The 21,255-nt window shown below is 33.1% G+C and overlaps 1 protein-coding gene across 1 annotated transcript in view; it reads left to right on the top strand.

Annotated features, from left to right (window-relative positions):
* EMB2656 (ARM repeat superfamily protein) overlaps positions 1-925 on the top strand; it is a 61,244-nt gene extending 60,319 nt beyond the window's left edge. Inside the window, exon 14 of the mRNA XM_089432007.1 lies at positions 19-925. Within this exon, the coding sequence (XP_089288133.1) occupies positions 19-656 (638 nt within the window). The 3' untranslated portion in view covers positions 657-925. The remainder of the gene's footprint in view (positions 1-18) is intronic.
* The last annotated feature ends 20,330 nt before the right edge of the window (positions 926-21,255 follow it).

Raw genomic sequence — 21,255 nt, 5'->3', positions numbered from 1 at the left:
TGTTGCCTTAACTTGCAGGGAGGGCCAAGCGTGTAGAAACACCGGACAGCTCTTCCCCAGTCACTCTTGAACCCGTGACTCCTTGTACAACACGTGCACAACGGGTGAGCAAAACAGCCGCGCTTGGGAAAATGAGCCAAAAACTAGATTTGGAGATTACAGACGAAATCGATGAAGAGGAACTGAAGTTTATTTCTAAAACATCATCAGAGGATGATTTGGATTCCACTGATACCGAGTATGTGGCCGAGAGGGATGAGATGGAAGAAACAACTGGGAAAAAGGGATCTACCAGGCTGACTCAAGCTGAAAACCATTCAGAAGACAATCAGAGTCAAAATGAGAACGATGGCAACTTGCCAAAGCCCATGGCTCAAAAGAAAAAATCTTTTAAATCAAAGGAGAATCCATCTGTTCTGCGAACAACGAAAAAACCTTCTAGATCTGTTCGGGTAGCTTATGAAGAAGAGGAAGACAGTGATTTTGAAGTATCAAGTCAAAAGACACAAGAGAGGTCTGCATATAAGTCAACAAGAAAAAATACGGTCAAGTCAACAAAGAAAGCACAATCAAAAAAGCAAAGCGAGCATTTAGTCAGAATAATTAATTCCAATTCCGTGGGTGATTCAGAAGATGAGGGAAGCTCCCGAGCTTGAATTGGACCGGATTGCTCCATTCAGTTGCTTTCGACAGTGGGAATATTTGTTTTCTTTTTGGGTGTACTATCTGCAAACTTGTAGAGGATCATGTTTCGTTCTGGAAATCAACTCTTTCGTTGATTCATTCTCTGCACTTTCAATTTGATATTTGGAATTTGGTTTCTCTTAATTGTTTTTTCTCTAGCATTTGATCTGAAAAACTAGCAATACATGTACCTTACTTGAAAATTTGAAACAGATGACATTACAATGACTTTCAGTAGTCCCTTGCACTGCCTAAATCAATGCTTGTCAACATGATACTATTTTACTGAACATTAGCTTATGTGTTCATTATTTGTATTTTCCATCATGTTGTCCTCCTAATCTAATATATAACTTATATATAACTTGTTGAGTATCGATATTACTAAAACTTCTGTACTATTACAATGGTTATATTAGAAATTGCAACCCATCAAATTTCTGCTGTCATTAGAACAGGTGAGCCATGCCATCTTAGGTCGATACTCGTATTGTTGCCAGATTTATATTTGTGGCTATTCGAGGAGTATGCAGTTTTCGAAAACTTTTAAGCTCAGTGCACCTTGGATATAAGGATTCGAGTTCTGCAACCTGAACAAAATAACAATTACTTTTGATGATATTCCCCTCGCTTCTGATGACATTGCTGCATATCGCCTTTTCACATGCAACCCAAAATCTTGTTCCGAGACACAAATGTCTCGTACATTACTAACATCTAATGTGTATAACATCAGAGGGAAGGACTATGGACGTCTGTCTGACCATCCTTGTTATGTTGTGATTGTTTCACGTGAGTGATCTGTGCAAGTTCAATGTTTTTAATTTTCTAGTAATAAAAAAATAAAAAAAATGTAGTGATTGTTGAGCATCAACATCATGTCACCTAAAATAAATGAAACTATCACCAATTCCATAACACAATAGAAAAATTAAAGCCATTATGAACATAGCGTTGTAAGGAAAAAAAGCTGTAGAAATCTCATCATCCGTCACTATTTTTGTATGTCAATGTGAAAAAATCAGTATGAAAAAAAAGTGAATGTTTAGAAAACATCGAGGAAAGAATCGTAAAAATTGGGGCAAACATAAAAAAATAAAAATAAAAGTACAAAATATATTTATTTTTTCAAGATCAGAAAAGATGGGAGAAAACAGACAAAATTTAGGAAAAATCGCAAAAAATTGGTACAGGCAAGTCTCTTGATCGTTTCAAGTCAAGAAATCTGTTGAACACAGGTGAGACTCTTTGCAAATCGATTCCAAACACCAAAACTCCAGAGGCCGGAGTTGGTGATGGGACTTGCTTTTCTATTCCTTGTATCTTCCTCCACCACTGGCATATGGGTGATGCCTCCAGAGATTTGAACACGGGTGGGATCTTGATTTTTTGGCACATTGCTGAAAAATTGGCAATATTATCAACATTGATGCACACTATGAGGACTCCCTACAATCACCAGTATGGTAACTAGGATCACAAGTTAGTGTAGTATTGGCGTTTAGTAAGACGCTGAGGACATGCAAAATTTCAATATAGGATTCATCGTGACACTTAACATTATTTGGGTATTGAATCTCTTGGGAGACAACACATTTTTCATAACTTGTTTTGTTGCTCTTAAAAGTGCTTTTCACTCTAGAATGGTGGAGATGTTGTAATGTAATGTTTAACATTTTGACCAAGTCAAATTAAAAATAATATATATATAAACTGTAAAAATAAAGTAATAATAAAAATAAAAATGGTCCATAGTATTAATTCATGGTATTGAGAACTTATGATATTGACCCATGGTATTCATGTGGAATATAACTTATTTAAAGGAGGAAATTAAAGTAGCCTAGATCCATCTTAACTTCGGATCTACCACGCATTAAGAGAGATCAAATCTCTTCATATGCAAACCTCTTTTAGAGTGAAAATAGATTTGATCCATCTCAGTGCTTGTTAGGCCCGATGTTAAGATGGATCTATGCTGATTTAGTATCTCCACTCCATTCTTCATAGCTTGTTCTCTTTAGCATCTCCACTCCACCATGGATAGGATCGTGGAAAGCTAAGAAGCCCAAGTCAATTATAGGGTTATGATTGGCAACCCAATAAAACTTTTACCACTTAGTTTTCTCTTCTGCATAATGTGTCGACCTAACAAGAGGGAAGCATTAATCCTTTTGCTCATTGTGGCTTACCCCTTTTCTCTTCTGCATAATGTGTCAACCTAACAACAGGGAAACATTAATCCTTTTGCTCATTGTGGCTTACCCCAACAATTTGCAAGATAGCTCTTCATATGCTAATTGGCAAAATTAACTCAATCACAATTGTTGAGGATTGTCCACTGCCATGTCATATGGTAAGGGATCATACTCACATCCTAATCATACCACCATCACAATTTCATAACTTTTGGAGTGTATAGCATTTTTCCTTGCATGTTGTGAGGTTGTACTTTATAGCAACATGTAGCACTCCTATAACATGTTCTTTATAGTACTAAATGACTTTGCATTTTAAACTTAGCCATTATTAGGCATGAAAACTTGATTCGTGGCCAAACCATTTCAAATTGTTAAAAGTGGAAAAAAATATTTGAAGCTAGAAAGGGCTAAAATAATCATAAAGCTTCAAATCACTGTGGGATACCAATATCAAAGGTTTTTGAGATGTAATAAACTGCCAAAATGATAGGGCTCTAAGTCATTAGTAGCATCTCATTCCACATTCATAAAAACACTACTCTTGTGATGCTTATTTATGTGTGAATAATCCCAAATGCAACAATGGAGAGATAAAGGGGGTTTATAATGCATTACCCACACCATGATTTAGGGTTTTAGTCTTTGAGTTTATGTGACAACATTCATTTTTTTCTCTATTGCTAACCTGGTTTGTGGTGCTATTATTATAATACCATATCCTTAGGTTAAGTTTTGTTCCACATTAAAAAATACTCTAATCACACTTAAAAAAATACTCTAATCATAAGGTGAGGTTTTATGAATATGTTGGGTTTGAGTGTGTGTGACATGTGAATAATAAGACATGCATAAGAATTGTGAGAACACTTGGAGGCTTATGAGGCTTATAATGCGTTACCCACACCAAAATCATTGCAAATGTGGACACCATATTTGGCATGCTAAGTGTCATGCATTATGCACTATCTTTAGCTTGTGAATATTATCCATGCAATGCATTACAAACTAGTATTACAATGACATAACCCTAGGTGGGTTTTGGTTTAACATTAATGAATATTTTACTCCACCCTGTCTATGTTTGTGAGTGTGTATATATAATATGTGTAACACTTGTTAGATAATGGAGGTTAATTAGGCATGTATAACAATTTTGGAATAAAGCGAATTTATGAGGCATTACCAATACAAATGTTAGTTTTATGGTACAAATTTATGGGTTGACATGATACCATATCCTTAGGTTAAGTTTTGTTCCACATTAAAAAATACTCTAATCACACTTAAAAAAATACTCTAATCATAAGGTGAGGTTTTATGAATATGTTGGGTTTGAGTGTGTGTGACTAATCCCATACACAAAAATTTTGTGGCATACCAAATTTTGTTTTACATTAATAAATACTCTACTCCTACCTACGATAATTTTGTGTGACATGTGAATAATAAGACATGCATAAGAATTGTGAGAACACTTGGAGGCTTATGAGGCTTATAATGCGTTACCCACACCAAAATCATTGCAAATGTGGACACCATATTTGGCATGCTAAGTGTCATGCATTATGCACTATCTTTAGCTTGTGAATATTATCCATGCAATGCATTACAAACTAGTATTACAATGACATAACCCTAGGTGGGTTTTGGTTTAACATTAATGAATATTTTACTCCACCCTGTCTATGTTTGTGAGTGTGTATATATAATATGTGTAACACTTGTTAGATAATGGAGGTTAATTAGGCATGTATAACAATTTTGGAATAAAGCAAATTTATGAGGCATTACCAATACAAATGTTAGTTTTATGGTACAAATTTATGGGTTGACATGATAACCTCATCACAAATAGCTTTAAAAAGGCATTGCTTGCATCAAAATCTTAGTTAACGTGGATGATGTCTATGGAGCACAAACCCTTAAGTTGATGTGAAAACATCCTCACTTCAACACTAACATTAACAACAATTTTAATGTCATGCCTTATGTGTTGTCTTAAGCTTGTGATTGTTAGTCATGTGATGTCTTATGCCATTATTATGAGTGGCATAATCTTATATAGAATTTCAATGAACAACAACCAATACTTTGTTAATTAGGTTTAAAATTGTGTTGAGTAGTAATTGAACTGTGTCATTATCCATAAAGCTTGACCCAAATCACCAATGAATGGAATGAGAAACTAAACTACATGAGGGGTGATTCAATAAAAATATGAACAATGGTGCTTTGAAAAGGTAGAGGTCAAGACACTTGACTTTTTCAATAGTGGGTGTCTAGAGTTGTAGTTAGATTTAGAATGATAGGCTTGACCTACCAAACCCAACAAGCCTTGTACATTCTGCTAAGTTTAATGAACTCAAATGATATCTGATAATACAACAAAATAGGGACCACAAAATTTTAAATGTCCTAAAGGGATGGAAAATGAGTCTAGATCAGAGGATGGGATGTGTCAAAGACATTTGCTCATATGAAACCAACTCATAGCTTCTACCATAGACTAGAAAGGTTACTAACTCGATTATGTCAAAGTCTAACTATTACTTGTTATCGTGGATAACATAGATTAGCAAAGCCACCCTCCTTTGGTCTTATGGGGCTTCATGAGGTCACAAGTTCAAGTTAAAGAGTTGGTAGATGGACTCCTTGCAATAGCTAGGGATTTTTGAACAAGGTAGCCAAATCCAAAGTCATAGGAGGACATTGAATTTATTGAAATGTACACTCCAAGTGGTTGTTGGTGGGTCATTGATTTGCCAAATGACCTAGATTAAATTTTTTATAAAGGTCAAATATTTAAATAGTAAAAAACAAAACATAAAGATCTCATATTTATTCTTAATGTCATCATCATTGAGAATGACCTCTCCAAAAGATAACATAATATGCATATCAACATCATATAGATAACAAATACAAGTAAAAAACACCCTATAAATATAATTTCAAAACCATCAATAATATTAGTGTTTGATAGATGGAATATGTTAGCCTTTGTGAATTATGTTGAGTATTCTATGTGAAGTTCAATTTCCCAAGTTTAAGTTACATCTTCTTAGTTGTGAGTGTGGGAATATGTCATGCTTTAAATGCATTTTCTCATATTAATCTAATTCGTTATATTAGCAAGAAAAATTAAGGGAGAATAAGGGAATTTGTTGTATGGCTATGTTCTTTGCATGTTTATGCATGATTATATTGTTTATATGTGTTATATTCTTTACACCATGCAATGTTTGTACGTGTTAAAAACACTGTGAAGGGCAGCTAGGTCCTACCTACTTGGGGATTTGTTGTTGTAGCTCCAATAAAATATTTTTTTTTTGGGTTGTTATGGTAGATTTTTGCCAATAACTTTAGTCTATCATAATGTAATTTCTGGTTAATAGATAGGGTTTTGGATGCCATGGAAAGCCTATATATTGTATTATGAATGATGAAGTTGATATAATAAAAAAAAGACGTGTAACTTTAAGGTTTGCTAATTTCCAATTACAAGTTTTCAAAATAAATATCTATATATTGTGTTTATACTACTGATTATTCTGTTTATACTACTAATTATTTTACTTACGAATTTATAAACAAAATTACCAGCTTTATAAAAACTCGGATCGTCTTTTTAGAGGCTACATTCAATGCAAAGTTTTATACTTGTTTTGAAAATTGGTAATGTGACATCACCCTTTTTTCATTTTAGGGTTTAAAAACCAATTATCATGACTATGAAAGACATGAAAATACACCCTATAATGAAAAAGCGATGATGTAACACCACCCTTTTTTATTGGGGTTAAAATTCCAACATTTTTCAACCATGATATTAAAGACCAAGTACCCTGACGATGAAAAATATTAAAAATTAGCACCCAAAGTTTTTAAAATTTTAATTTTAATTTTTAAGATTTTTAGTTTCTATTTTACTTTTGCGGTTAAGATTATGTATTAATTAATGTTATAGTTTTGAAGTCTCATACCCTTGATAACAAAAAACATAAAATCAACTATAAATCTAAAAATGGGATTATATGGTTATTATTATTATTATTTTTGATATTATTAATTGATTATTTTTCAATAACTTACATTAAAAAAATTAATTGTGATATTTTTTAAAGGGGAAAAATAAATTTGAAAAAAGAAAAAACCACATTTTTGTTATAAAAAGTTAAAAAACATTTTTTTTTTGAAATTATATATATGTGTGCATGTGCAATAAAGAGAAAAATAAAAATAAATAAATAAATAAATAAATCTTACCCTTTGTAACCCAAAAAATACTTTGCCCTTTCCCTCAAAAAAAAAAAACTTGATTCTTTTTTGTTGATCAAAAACACTGAAGAAACCAAGTACATTCATAGTGTCATTAGCTCTTCCTACCTCACTTCGACTGGATTTGTTGGCGAGGAGAGTTGGAATATAAAGCAAAATATTTAACCGTTTGCACCTTATTTCCAGAGGGTTACACAACCATACAAGCCAAAAAGCTAACGAAATAAGAACACAACCTGCCACATTCATCTCGGGGTGGCGGACATGGTGGGTGCGTATTTGGCTCCCTTTGGTTATGCTGGTGAAATTAAATATGCTCCAGTTGAGCTTCAATCTCTTGTAGACGTTCATTTGTTCGTAGCTGACTTCTATGAACGTTTTCCAATTGTTCCAAGATTTTCTCTTGAGTGAATTGAATATCATTCAAATAGACCACATTTTCATTATGCTCCTCGTACCGATGATCCCAGAGAAAAAGCCCAATTTTTTTTTTTAATATAAAAAATTTAAACTTAAAATAATATATATATATATATATATTTCATTAACAAGAAATCTGGGATTTACATATTGGATATCAAATTCAAGCTAGTCTCTCACTAAGGAGAGCAGACCAAAGCCAAAAGCAAACTCTTTGTAAAAAAGAGAGATAAAGCATGACAATAAGAAAATTAAAACAAATGCCTCTAATATGTGAGTCAAGCTGGCCAAATACAATGAAACAATAAAAAGACGATTACTCATAAATAAAATATTAACCATCATGCTTTGGGTTTCAAGTCGGATCTTGGTACCGAGATGGGAGCCATTAGTTATGCTGATTCTGTCCAATTGCTAGGGGCATGCCAAGTCGGTGCTCAAGCCACTACATTATTTTTTATAGAGTGTGGAGATGATTATGTACATGCTTGAGAGCATGGAGGATGCAACACTTGAGGATGTCTGCATGTGACTCATGACAATCTAGATTGGTCCTTCCCATGAGGAATTTAATTTGTTTGTATAGATCAATCGCCTGCATACCCAATTGTTCAGTACCCAATTGCCCCATTTGACCAGTACTTCAATGTTTGACAGGGAGGACATGTGAGAGGAGGCTTCCTCCTCCATCCTCGTGAGCTCTTCTTGCACATGGGGAGGGGCAAGTTCCCAAAATTGAGAAGACGATGCCTGTAACTTGTAATGCACGCTAGTACATCCCTAATAACCACACTCTTGATATGAGGCAACCCTGCGTTTAACTTGACCTCACTATAGTGACATGAGGAAGATGCCTAAAATACAATTTAAATTAAAAAAAAAAATAGAAAAAAATAAATATATTTAAAAAAAATAATAAAATAAAATAAAATTCAATTAAAAAAATTGGAAATGGGAGGGTGGGGCTAGTCTGTGTAAGAGTGGCTCTACACCTCACATTGTTAAGTGATCTTGGTGTATCATAAAATCACTTGGAGTGTGAATATTTGTAAGACTTTCATTACAGGTATGATCTCTGTGTTGTAGTTATATCTAATATGCACACATTAGAAATCTGTGTAAGTCCAATTTATGTTTTATATTCTTTTGGATCTAGCCCCTATCTCCTATCAATGGATTCCAAGATTATTAAATCTTTGTTGGTTTGGAAAAATTATATGATACACAGATCATAGTTTAGGAATATGAACCAGATATGAATTAGCAACTCCCTAATATAATTCTTGAAAAAATCTATAATTTACTTATGTTTAAGTTCAAAAGCTCTATTTTGATTCATTATTCATTTGTAAATATACCTATTAGCTTACAACAACAAGTCTATTAGATCCCTTTAATGAAACCTACATAGAGAGATGAAGTTTAGAGAATGGATATGAATGTATTCATATGGGGTTGATTCACTTTGATATAAATCCGTTAATAAATCCCATATTAAATGTGTCTTCTCTTTCTTGTGTTATATATTCTTGGCATAATAAATTTGAAGCTTCTTGGCTAGGAGGATTTCAAGCTCCTTTGCATAATGGCTCTCTCTAGTCATCCATTCTTCCTAAATATCAAGTATCTCTGTGACATATCCCCATATAAATGAATTACCACAAACCTATACTAACTTCTTAGGTTTTGACATGTCTTATCGATTTGAAATTGCTCAATTACATGTTACCGTATGCTTAGCATTTGTATCCACAACGCTACCATCTCTTAATCCGAATCTAATTAAGTGAGCCACAATGAAAGGCATTGTGGTTGGAATGGGTAATATAACATTCATTGTCTTAAGAAATTTTTCACTTACTCTCCTTGAGGAATGGAATGCTACATACCAACCCTTTAGTAAAAAATACTTACCACCTGCAACTTCACAACAATTAGATATCTATACTTCTAAGAAGGGTGTAATTTTAAGATTATAAAGATCAATGAGTAATAACAACTTATAGATAAAGAACCAAGTTTTGCTCAAACTGTCATCTAGAGATGCTAGTACTTCATATAACTCAAACCTCTAGAGTTATATGGTCCTTCATAAATCTAAAAAACCCACTTATAAATATTGTTTGGCCTTTAGTATGAACACTTCATGAAATTGTGTCTCTTATTACATTGAAAAATTCCCTTCAAAATCAATAAAAGAACACATTGGTCAACATATAATGTAATGAGTGCTTACAAATTAGAAATCCAAGAGAAATCAAATGCTTATACACCCTCTACCTTGCAAAAAAAACTTATCGCTGGCTAAGAAAGAAATCCCTTGCCTGAAAGAAATTCAGGTCTAGGAAGTTATGCTCCAAATGTAAAAATGGAATAATAGTTGTTGATTTAGATTTTATTCAATATAGAAAATAAAATTAGGATAAGCCTTAATATCTTGTGCATATGCAAAATTATTCAAATTGTCATGCCCTCTGTTTAGCACAAAATCTTGAAGATATGGCACAATAAATCCTTGAAATGAAACAACATATATATAGTATACATGCAAAATCCACTGAAATGTAACAAAGAACAAAGGAGATAGAAAATAGATCCAGCTTGATGAAAAATATGGTCTAATTTTAGAAGCAGTATGTGGATTGCAAAAAAGCTTAATCAGAGAAAAATCCTTATCTTTGTCTCCTCATACAATAAAAGGAATGGCTTTTCAAGTGCCTAAGTTTACCATATCTACTTTTGGAAGAGAAAAATATTGACATTTGTGGCTCAGAATGCTCTACAGAGAAACTGAAACAATTAACAAAGTAATTGTCGCTGTTGATCTAGCAAAAGAAAGGATTTCTTTGGTAAAATCTCAATTTGAAAATTTGAAAGACAATGTAGATAATTTGAATAAGTATTTTATTAAAACAATGAATACTGAATTCCCTGAGTTTTTTGCTGCTCATGATCCCATAGGTTTGCAAGAGATTATGCATCTAGAAAACATTGCCAATATGCATGGGAAAAATTTTGCCAAGAAAAGTTTGGATCCAATAGAAAAATTCCTTTTGATTCTATTAATTCAAAAGATTTCAATGGTAATTTTTTGTAACAATATAAACCTTATACCAAACACGAGTCGAAATTGTCTATCACAAAGGGAAATATTATTGATCTTCCAAAAATGGAATGCCTAGGCCAAAACCCATAAGTCTATCTTTAAGAATAGGATCACATGCTCTACCTTGGCACATCGACTAACATGGGGGTTTATTGGAAATCTTGAAGTTTGGTGGGAAAGACTCCATTGAAATGAAAAGTTTGGAATAATGACTTCTAAGAAACCAATATAATAATTAGTCAGAAGAATATCTACTGACTTTTATGGAAATTCATTGTTAGATGAGCAACAAGTCCCTACTGACATACTCATGAAACATAAGTTGTGTGATATCCGACAATTTCCTGAAATTTTTTGCACAATGCAGGATATGCTTTATCAGAAATTAGACCCTGGTAATATTGCATATGTAAGGAAATATTAGCAGTAATGCCTGGTTAATTCCAATACTTGTTCAGAAGGATATCCAAATGAGATAACAAAAATAGATGATCTTTCTGTTGCAAGAATGTAAGAACTAATTGTTAAATCAATTCAAAAAACTTGTATGCAACAAAATATTGAAAAACCAGTTCACAAATAATTAGATTTTGACAATAATGTTTGTGATATTTATGTTAAAACTTTCGTTTGAGTTGTAAATACAAACACGTGAAATCCAAAAGACATTGTTCGTGCAAAAGATGCTGCTATTCCTATTCACAACCAAAATGTCGTAATTATAGGAAGCCTAAATTGTTGTTCATCCTCCTACTCAACGAAAAACTTATTTTACAAAAAGAACATCTCTTGCTAAGTAAAACAAATTGCTATACATGCCATAAGCTTGGCCATTGGGATAATCAATGTTTTTTGTGAGGTAAGATTCGATATCATCAAATACTTTATGATATTCTGCACATTCTTATGACCCTATTTAATGGGATCCAATCGTGTCTCATTATTCATATGGAAAGTATTTGAGTGTCACATACTCAGTCTTCTAATTCTATTTTTTTCATGATTCATCTCCTGCCCCTCCTCATTCTCATTTTTCATTTGTAAATAAACTTAGCTTACATACTTCTAGTGGTTTGGTTACTCATTCATCTTTCGATGAAAACCTTGAATTTTTATCCCTTCTTTTTGTTAAAATGCTTTGCTTTGATCCTTCTCTAGTTCAAATTTTGCAACTAATCACAACCCTGCAACAAAGAATTGCCAATTTAACTCTTGATGATTTTAGAGTTTTCCATTGAATTCTCTCCATGATCGATATTCTTCCATAACAAAGAATGAATTTTGGCATCTCAATATTCCGCAAATAAAGATTTGAAAAGAACATCTACAAAAACCTAAATCTCTTATGAAGCTTAAGCCTACCCACAAAAATGAAGATTTGATTTTTCTATACCAAAGAAAATCCTTTACTAACAAGCATCCTATTCCTATCTTAGATGATTTTGATTATCTATTGATGCTTGTGATAATCTAGAAAAGTACATTGAACAAAAAGGGGGAGAAATGAAATATAAGAGAAAGTTGATAAGGGAATTAATTGTTGTCATTAAATCAAGCTGAAAATGAAATAGTTATATCAAAATATATAATGAGTAAATAAAATGAAAGTAAATTGTTATATATTTCAAAATTAAGAGCGATTTTACAAAAGAATAAACAAGTGTGTGTATTGCATAGCAAAGCTAGACAATGCTAGTATTTATCCCACAATGCAATGGTGTTGATAGTAGAGTGGTAATATGTATTGGGATTAAAATTATTGGCTATAATGAATATTATCTTGATGCTCAAATTGACATAGGTGCAACGAATTCATGGACAAGGTTCTTAGCCATTCTTGAAAACTATTGGCAAAAGGGTAATTTGTCATTTAGAGCACTAAATGATATGGTAGTGCCTATCATCGATTTTTCTCCAGCTTTCTCAATCATGCTAAATGATGAGAAGGTAACAATTAATTTTTTTGTTTTGATATTGGTGTTGAAGTCCATTAGGGAAATTTTGTTAATAAATATATTCCATTCATCTTAACAAAAGATGAAGTCTATTTGCATATAAATGGAAACAAAATAAGATTGCCTCGTAAAACAACTTATGAAAATAGATTGCTTGCTAATATGTCAGATGAGGTTGAGATATTTGTTGAAAAACTCTTGAAGGTAAAATATAGTTCATCATGCATTATTACATGGCATAAAGGAAATTACTGACATCAAGGATGAAATTGAAAAAAACCGCACTTCAGAGTATCCTGATTCTTTTTGGACTAGAGAAAGGTATTTTGTAGACCTTCCTTATAAAGAAGGGTATAAAGGTAAACCAAAAAATACATTTGCCAACTTAATATCGCCTTCAGAGTTGGAATATTGTAAAACAATGATAATCGACCTATTTTCTTTAGAGTTGGAATATTGTAAAACAATGATAAGAGACTTATTAAAAAGAAAATTGATAAAGCCAAGTAAAGTCCTCGGGCCTGCCTTGCTTTCTATGTAAATAAACATTTTGACTAGAAAAGAGAAAATCCAAGAATGGTCATAAATTATAGAGCTCTAATCGAAGTATTAATGCCAATCATATATCCATTACGAAACAAAGATGCATTGTTTGCTAAGATATGATCAAATCATATCTTTAGCAATTTTTATTTAAAAAGTGGATTTTGGAAAATTGGTATTAATCTTGCAGATAGATACAAGACAACATTTGTGGTGCCACAGGGGAAAATTCAATGGTGAGTCATGCTATTTGGATTAGAGAATGCACTATCAAAATTCTAGAAAAGGATGAAAGATGTTTTTAGACAAACTGATTTTGTTGTTATTTACATTGATAATTTATTGAATTTTCATGTAGATAAAACATCATAAAGAACATTTCAAGAAGGTTTATATTGTTTTGTATAAACACAAAAGTGCATTGTCTAAGACAAAAATTAAATTTTCCAAAACCATGAAAGAGTATCTTGATTTGATATTATTTGGAGGATTGGTAGAATTACATGAATATGTGCCTAAATCTTTATAGAAAATTTTAGATAAAGTTTTGGAGAAGAAGAAAGTTCAAATTTTCCTTTGTTGTTTAAGTTACATCAGATACTTTTATGAAAACCAGCCTAAGGATATAAGATTGCTCCAAAAAAGGCTGAAAGGAGAAACGAGGTGTACTGATACCATTACCAAATCCATGCAAATAACAAAATAGAAGAAACACAATATTCATGAAGAGGTCTTTATGTATATTTTTGGATGTTTCAAAGGAATACCAAAAAATATCCCTTCTCTCATAAATAGATTTTGCAGTAAAAAATGAGATTAAAAGGTTCAGGGTATTCTTGAAGAATGTTCATTTTACTATAAGAACAAATATTTGAACATCTGAAAGGGATGTTGGATAATCACATGTTGGTAGAAAAAGAAAATAATAGTGACTTAGGTGAAGCCTATACTTAGATGGTTATGATTTTGACATCGTCTATAAAATTACAATGCAGATCTATTAACAAGGGAAGGTAGGTCTTGTACAACAAGAAATAAGAATACTAAACATCAAAATGCTATCTATAACATCAAGTTCACAAGAACCATCTAAGTCTTCTCCAAATAACTTCTAATGGATAAAAGTTTGTGATAATTGTAGATACTACTTTTAATGTAAGTGCCTAGTAAGTAAATTCTTGCCCAACAATTGAAAAATATGATAAAATGGGTAAATTTGTATAATAATAAGTCCAATGTAGATTATTTTGTGATTTCTCCAAAAATGTATTATCAAACAATTATAAATGGTTGGTACAATGGTCAAAGGTATATAGTATTGTATGAACCATGGTTTTGTTATGCAGATTATTGTGTAATTATAATGTATGTAAACCATGTGCAATATTGTTGGTTTATCTTCGAATATGACAATGTATATACTAAGTATCATACCGGTCCCATTGATTTAAAATTCTAATACATCAATATAATTTGTGCTAGGTTTTATAAATTAGGAAGAGTTAGTGGTGTTGAGTTCATCATATGTTTACAATTTGAATTGGAAGAAGCTGCTAAGGTCAATAGTTGGTTCATATTTGGAATCTCATATCACGAAAGCACTTTGAAGATTAATAATGTACTTCCATATTTGCCAAGATAAAAAGTTGAAAGCATCTTCTATGGCTACACATTTACTCTTGAAGATGAACAACTTATTAACAAGTTCGGGTCACCTTTCTGTAAATGCTTTCACGTACTTCCACCAATGGCTAATGACCATGTTTCTCTTAACAAAAATGACATGGAAGCATTATGGATTCTCTCTTTGTCCAATTCTATTATTGTAAACTCTCATTGGTTGACAGTGGGGCTAATAAGGTTTTGTGGGTTCATGATATGAATCTCCACTTTATACAACATAGAGATTGAGTCAAACTGAAAAAGAAAGATGGGTACCCTCATGTTTAAAAGGACCTCACGAACGAGATAACAACTGGTTGTCCGCCAGTTGCCTCATTATCTCAAAAGGACATTAGAAATCTACCTTTTACTAGCAATTGTAAGTCTCCAGAAACCAAACACTAGTTGGAGAACCTATAAGTAAAGCTAATAGGTTGTTGTTTCCTCATACACAATTGGAGAGAGCGTGAGTTTGAGTCTAGCATCTATAAGAGTGAAGTATGCTCTACACAAGACTTCCATTAAATATATGCTCTGTCTATTGCAATTATACCTGATCTACACACATCAAAAATCTATGTAAGTCCAATTTCTATTTTAGATTTCTCTAGATTTTGCTCATATCTCCCAGTAGTGGATTGCCAGAGATGATGTGAAGTGATGATATTTCAATCTCCTAAGCACAACACTTGGTCGAGTGGGGGGATGGAAGGTGATCACCCTCATTGTGTAGAGTTAGTTTTGTGTTTGTTTTTAGTTTTTATTTCTAAATTTTGTTTATATATATATAGGAGAACCTATAAGTAAAGCTAGTAGGTTGTCGTTTCCTCATACACAGTTAGAGAGAGCGTGAGTTTGAGTCTAACATCTATAAGGGTGAAGTATGCTCTACACAAGACTTCCATTAAACATATGCTCTGGATATTGCAGTTATACCTGATCTACACACATCAAAAATCTATGTAAGTCCAATTTCTATTTTAGATTTCTCTAGATTTATCTCATATCTCCCATTAGTGGATTGCTAGAGATGATGTGAAGTGATGATATTTTAGTCTCCTAAGCACAACACTTGGTCGAGTGGGGGGATGGAAGGTGATCACCTTCATTATGTAGAGTTGGTTTTGTGTTTGTTTTTAGTTTTTATTTTTAAATTTTGTTTATATATATAGATATATATATAATTATTATTTTAACTTTATATTTTTCTTTGCTATTTTTAAATATATTATTATTATTATTTTAAATTTGTTTTTTTTGCTCTTCTATTTTTAAATATGTTATTATTATTATTTTAACTTTGTTTCTTTTGCTCTTCTATTTTTAAATATATATACTTTTAATTTATAGTAGCTTAGTTTGTTTTTTGAAATTTTAATATATATTTTGATTTTTTAAATTATTTTCAAATTTTGTTTTTTTGTTTCTTAATATTTTTGGAAAATGGTGTTTATTATTATTTTTTTTAAATTAAAATTTTCATTTTTTAATTGAAAAAATTTGTATTTTTTAATTGAAAAAAATTGCATTATATATATATATATATATATATATATATCATATGTTTTTAAGGCTAAAGTTCTCTTTAAGTTGGTCATTTTGTTTATATTCAATGTTTCATTTTATCAATTGTTGTTTTTTGGTAAGGTATATTTCTAGTCAATTTTTATGGAGAAACATCATAATAGGTTTTGGTTTTCTCTTAGTCGTCACTTGGAAAATCAAAACAATGGTAAAGTTAATTTTTTTTTAGCATCTGAACATGATGTCTTTTAAGGTCTAACAAAAAAAGCATAAAAAATGAGCTTTAGGACTAAACAAATTGATCTATCCTCTAACATCTAAATAAACAACTGATAGAAGGAATTAAAAAAACCAAAGTAACTATGACCCTTCATTTAGATTTAGAGTTTAAAGTATTGTTGATGTCTTTTCCTATTAGGAAAAAGTGTGAACCTCATAGATGTTGTCTTCAGGTTCCCTCTGTGTTATTATAGACGTGGTACTCCTCTTTTCACACACTTAGATATTCTAATAACTCAAACATAAGAAAATGTAAACATTCTAACACTTGCACTTATGAGTGGACTAAGTGTTTTTAAAATAAAAATAAATAATGAAAACAAAAAATATGTGTAATTTCAAGATTCATTCAATTGCATTCATTGGTTCACATATCATGAGGGGACACATTTGAAGCAAATTCAATAGACAAAATAAAGAAAATATGGTCCAAATAGTCAAATAACTATAAAACGCTTTAAGACATTTAAATTCATAAGAGCATAGGAAAACATCCTTGAGATTCCTACTGGTTATTTAAAAGTCTCAAAATAAAAAATGTGGTGCTCTCTCAAAAACAACTCTTTGCGGCCGTCAAAAAATAATGTTATAGATTTCAAGTTCTAAACAAAGTTCAGTGCCTAAAGCGCTTCATAAAATCCTGATACTAAAATGCAAATGTAAAAGTATTTTTCCCTAAGGGAATGAGGTTGGTTTCTTGGGGACTAGTTAATGTAAGGGTACCTAGAAGAGAAAAATAAATTGCAATCAAGGATCAAGTTTAAAAACATATAAGACAATTCATAAAGGTGGATGATCGGAGACTCATAACAAAGTGGGGAATTCGTTCAATGCTAAATAAGGAACACTCACAAAATTGCAAAATGACAACGAGTGGAATGAACTAACGATGATTCTTGCAGTTGTTGTAGAAGCATGTATATATATGGATTTCAGAAGCTTCTTAATTTAACTGCTCAGGAAATTACTCAGGATTAACGATTATTTAGGGACATTTTAAGCCACTCTTCAATGTAATCCTTCATTGGCAAGACAATTATATATTGTTTAACTCTTAACACAAAGATTTATTTCTCCAGGTGTTGTGCATTTGACCATAGTTGCTTCATTGTAGCCAATTGGTCCTCGTTTTCATTAACAAATGTGACCAACAATTTCTTGATGGAGCTTCTAGAAAGTTGGCTAAGTTGTTGAAGTTAACACCCAATGACACTTTAGTGATATCCATTTCTTCTTTTAATGCACCTTTAGGGATCAACACTGAATTCTTAATCATTCAAAGACCCTTCAAGTCTTCAACAACTTTAATAGCTTTGAGGAAGGAACTACCGATACGGTCATCAATAATCATGCACTCCGTGATAGCCTCTTGTAACATTTTTATTCTTGCATATCAACTTTCCTTGATTTGTTTAATCCCTTTTCCTCTAGGGAGGCCTTGCTAGGTTCTCTAAAAATAAATCAAAGTATTTATTTCATTGATGAAGGTAGATAAATCATGATCAACAAATTGTTGATTATGTCCAAAGTCTTTCTTTAGATATTTAGTGAATGAACAAATTCTTTGAGACAAGTTTCTCAAATGTAGAGAAACCTCCCATGTTTCTTCAATGATTTCAAGTCACTTATTTATGTTCATTGCAACATAAGATATAATGCTAGTTAATAACTATGCTGCTTTTCTCATTTTCTACGGCGTGCTAGGTGTACTTATTGTTGCAATTTTAGGTGCCTCAATTTTTTTCATTCTTCTTTTCATATCAATTTTTTTGCCTCCTTCTCAGTGACAGAGTCAGCAAGGGCATCCCCTATAGTTCAACGAAATTTTAGCATTCCCATAGGTCTAAATCTTGAAATGTCCACCTTAGACTTCCATTCATTAGTAATATTTTTATTTTGCACATGTACCTCCTCAAATTGTAGCTTCTTGATGGTCTTATCACAAAAAGTATTATGCATGGTCAAATATTGGTACTCAAAATTGATTGGCTTTTCAACAACCAATTCTTTAACTAGTTTTTGGGTCTCGACCATGTGTAATACCACCTAGTGTGGAGTAGTGGCACTATCAACTTCCATATATGTGGGTCCTTGATCTAGATTTATGTAGGAATGAAATGAAATACATATTTAAATAGAAACACGAAGCTACAATGAAAACTAAACTTCAATTCATTAAATAACAAATACTGAAAATTTGTTTACATGTAGAATGGAAACAAACTAGCTCGGGCGATCGTAGCTATCTCTGAGAAGATATGTGGAGGCTATATGCCTTTTGAACTATGTTACAATGAGGCTCGAAGGCATTATTTTTATTGAGAAACAATGGAAAACCCTAAACATCCAAAAACCTAACCCTAGGAGATGAAGCGCCAAAAGTTTGTGGGCCCTGTCGGGGTTAGTTAGTACATCAACTTCCCGAGGTCATAACTTTGGCATGCGATCTTCGTTTGATGCGTACGATACCTTGTTAGAAATATCTATTCGCAGACTAGAAATTTTTACTGTGATGCCTTACTTTAATGGGTTTTCCCGTTTTTCAAAAAAACCGTCATTTAGGGCCTCAAAACGACTCTGAAAGTTTAAGACCCAAAAAAATGCCAAAACTAGTAAACTGTGCTACAATTAAGGAAAATGAAAGAAACAGTGGTGGGGATCCTAGTGGAATAGGTGGGTGGCCACTAATATCCACTTGGATTAGTCCTCCCCCATTAGGAAGGAATGGTCCCCATTGCGTTGAGTGCCTCCATGAGATGGGGAAACTTCTGCTGAGCTTAATCCCTAGTGAACCACTTGCCTTGTTGTAGGAGTTGGCCATCTTTGATGACCTGATACAATTATATATTCTGTTGGTGAGTATTCTTGATCCTTGTGTCCATGATTTGATCAGTTGTGGCATGTTCCATGCACTCTAGGTTGAGATTTGTTGGTGTTCGTTGTTTTGCAATGTCTAATGTGTCCAACAATTGTGGAAAGTATGGTCGAAGGTGGTCCGAATTGAACACTAGATGCAAGCCAAGGAATGGGGGAATGTTGAGCTTGAAAACATTATCTACAATGACCCTGGTGATGCCGTAAGGCCCGTATTAGAGTGGTCAGAGCTTTTGATGTGCTCCAACAAGGCAACCTTTTTGCAAATGCAACCAAGCTTTGTTGCCCACTTGAAACTTATGTGGCACCCGATGTTGATCGTGCCGCTACTTGTACTTGGGATTGGACTTATCCAAGATGTCATGCACCTATTGGTGTATGTGTTGGATGCGTTTAATAAATCTGGATTATTTATCAGCCTCAAACTGTACATGTGTGGATTCTATCTTTGTAGTCGCATGACACATGACAATATCAATCAAACACAATGATTAAAATCTCATACCCACCTAAAAGGGATTGTGGCCAATCGAGTTATGGAGAGATCTATTATAACTGTGTTGCACATAAGGGCGACTCTCATTCTTGGTTCGTGGATGCTTGGATTTGCACATGTGTATTATGTGTATTATCATCCTGTTGACGACCTCTGTTTGGACATAAGTCTAGGGATGGAATACAATCAACTTGTTGAGCTTGGTGTCCAATAATATCTAGAGGCTCGACCAAAATTTTCTCGAGAACCTGTTATCCTAATCTGATATAATGGTATGCAGGATCCCAAAATGTACACATACTCGTTCAAAGAAGAGTTTGGCATTGTCCTCTGTTGTGATACTCTTCTAGCAGGTTGCCAATATAAACATCTTAGAAAATATGTCCATGACCACAAATACAAAGTTATTACCATGCTTGGTAGAGGGGAGGCCCGATAGATAGTCCATGGAGATGGATTCCCAGGGTTGGCTGGGAGTAGGCAGTGTTGATTTTTGGTAGCTTGGGAGGTACTCTAAGCCCCAGTGCCAGGGTTTGGAGGGAAAAGTGCCACAAGTAGGTTTGTGGGCTTGGAACCAAAGTGTGGGGTTTTGTACCCACCGAGATTTAGGCCAAAACCATGATGAATTTAAGATTGATAAAATTTGAGGTGACATAGCTTGGCATGCCAATTCCAACGCTCCAAATATCACTCAAACCAGACTCTAGAAATGAAGATATGATTTTTTGAAGCTGACAATTAATTAATGGATAGTTAAGTCATGTAGGCTTGAAGTGAATTCATCCCAGAGACATGTCTCTTCATCAATTCATGGATCCCTTCATTTGTGTATAAATAGAGGGTGAGTTAATGTCATTTTCTCATCCATTTGTGCAGCAAAATACAAGAGCAAGTCTCATTGGAGAGGGAGGACATTTTTGTTCTAGGGCCGCAACAAGGAGGCAGACCAACGTTGGATTTAGGGACTGTTTGAATGTTATTTTCAGGGGTCCAAAGTGATGGAGAAGGGGCTAAGTGCCCTTGCTATGACACTGCAACCTCTAGGACTATTTTGAGGGCAGGAAAAAGGTGGGAAGACCCTAAAATAGCATGCCGCAAGCCTGGAGGAGCCAACTGTAGCATGTCACAGTCATTTGAAGCTAGGCCAAAGGTTGGTTGAAGGCTGGGAAAACCTAGATTTGGAGCAGCCCTCCTTGGCCTCTTAAGAAAGGGAAAACGCATCACTTTGGTTCA

This window comes from Pinus tabuliformis, chromosome 5_1, assembly GCF_031772625.1.
Source record: "Pinus tabuliformis cultivar Carrire ecotype Pingquan chromosome 5_1, CPIR1, whole genome shotgun sequence".
NCBI classification, from domain to species: Eukaryota; Viridiplantae; Streptophyta; class Pinopsida; order Pinales; family Pinaceae; genus Pinus; species Pinus tabuliformis.
Note: the sequence above shows the minus strand (reverse complement) of the source record. Positions and strands in the feature narration are given on the sequence as shown.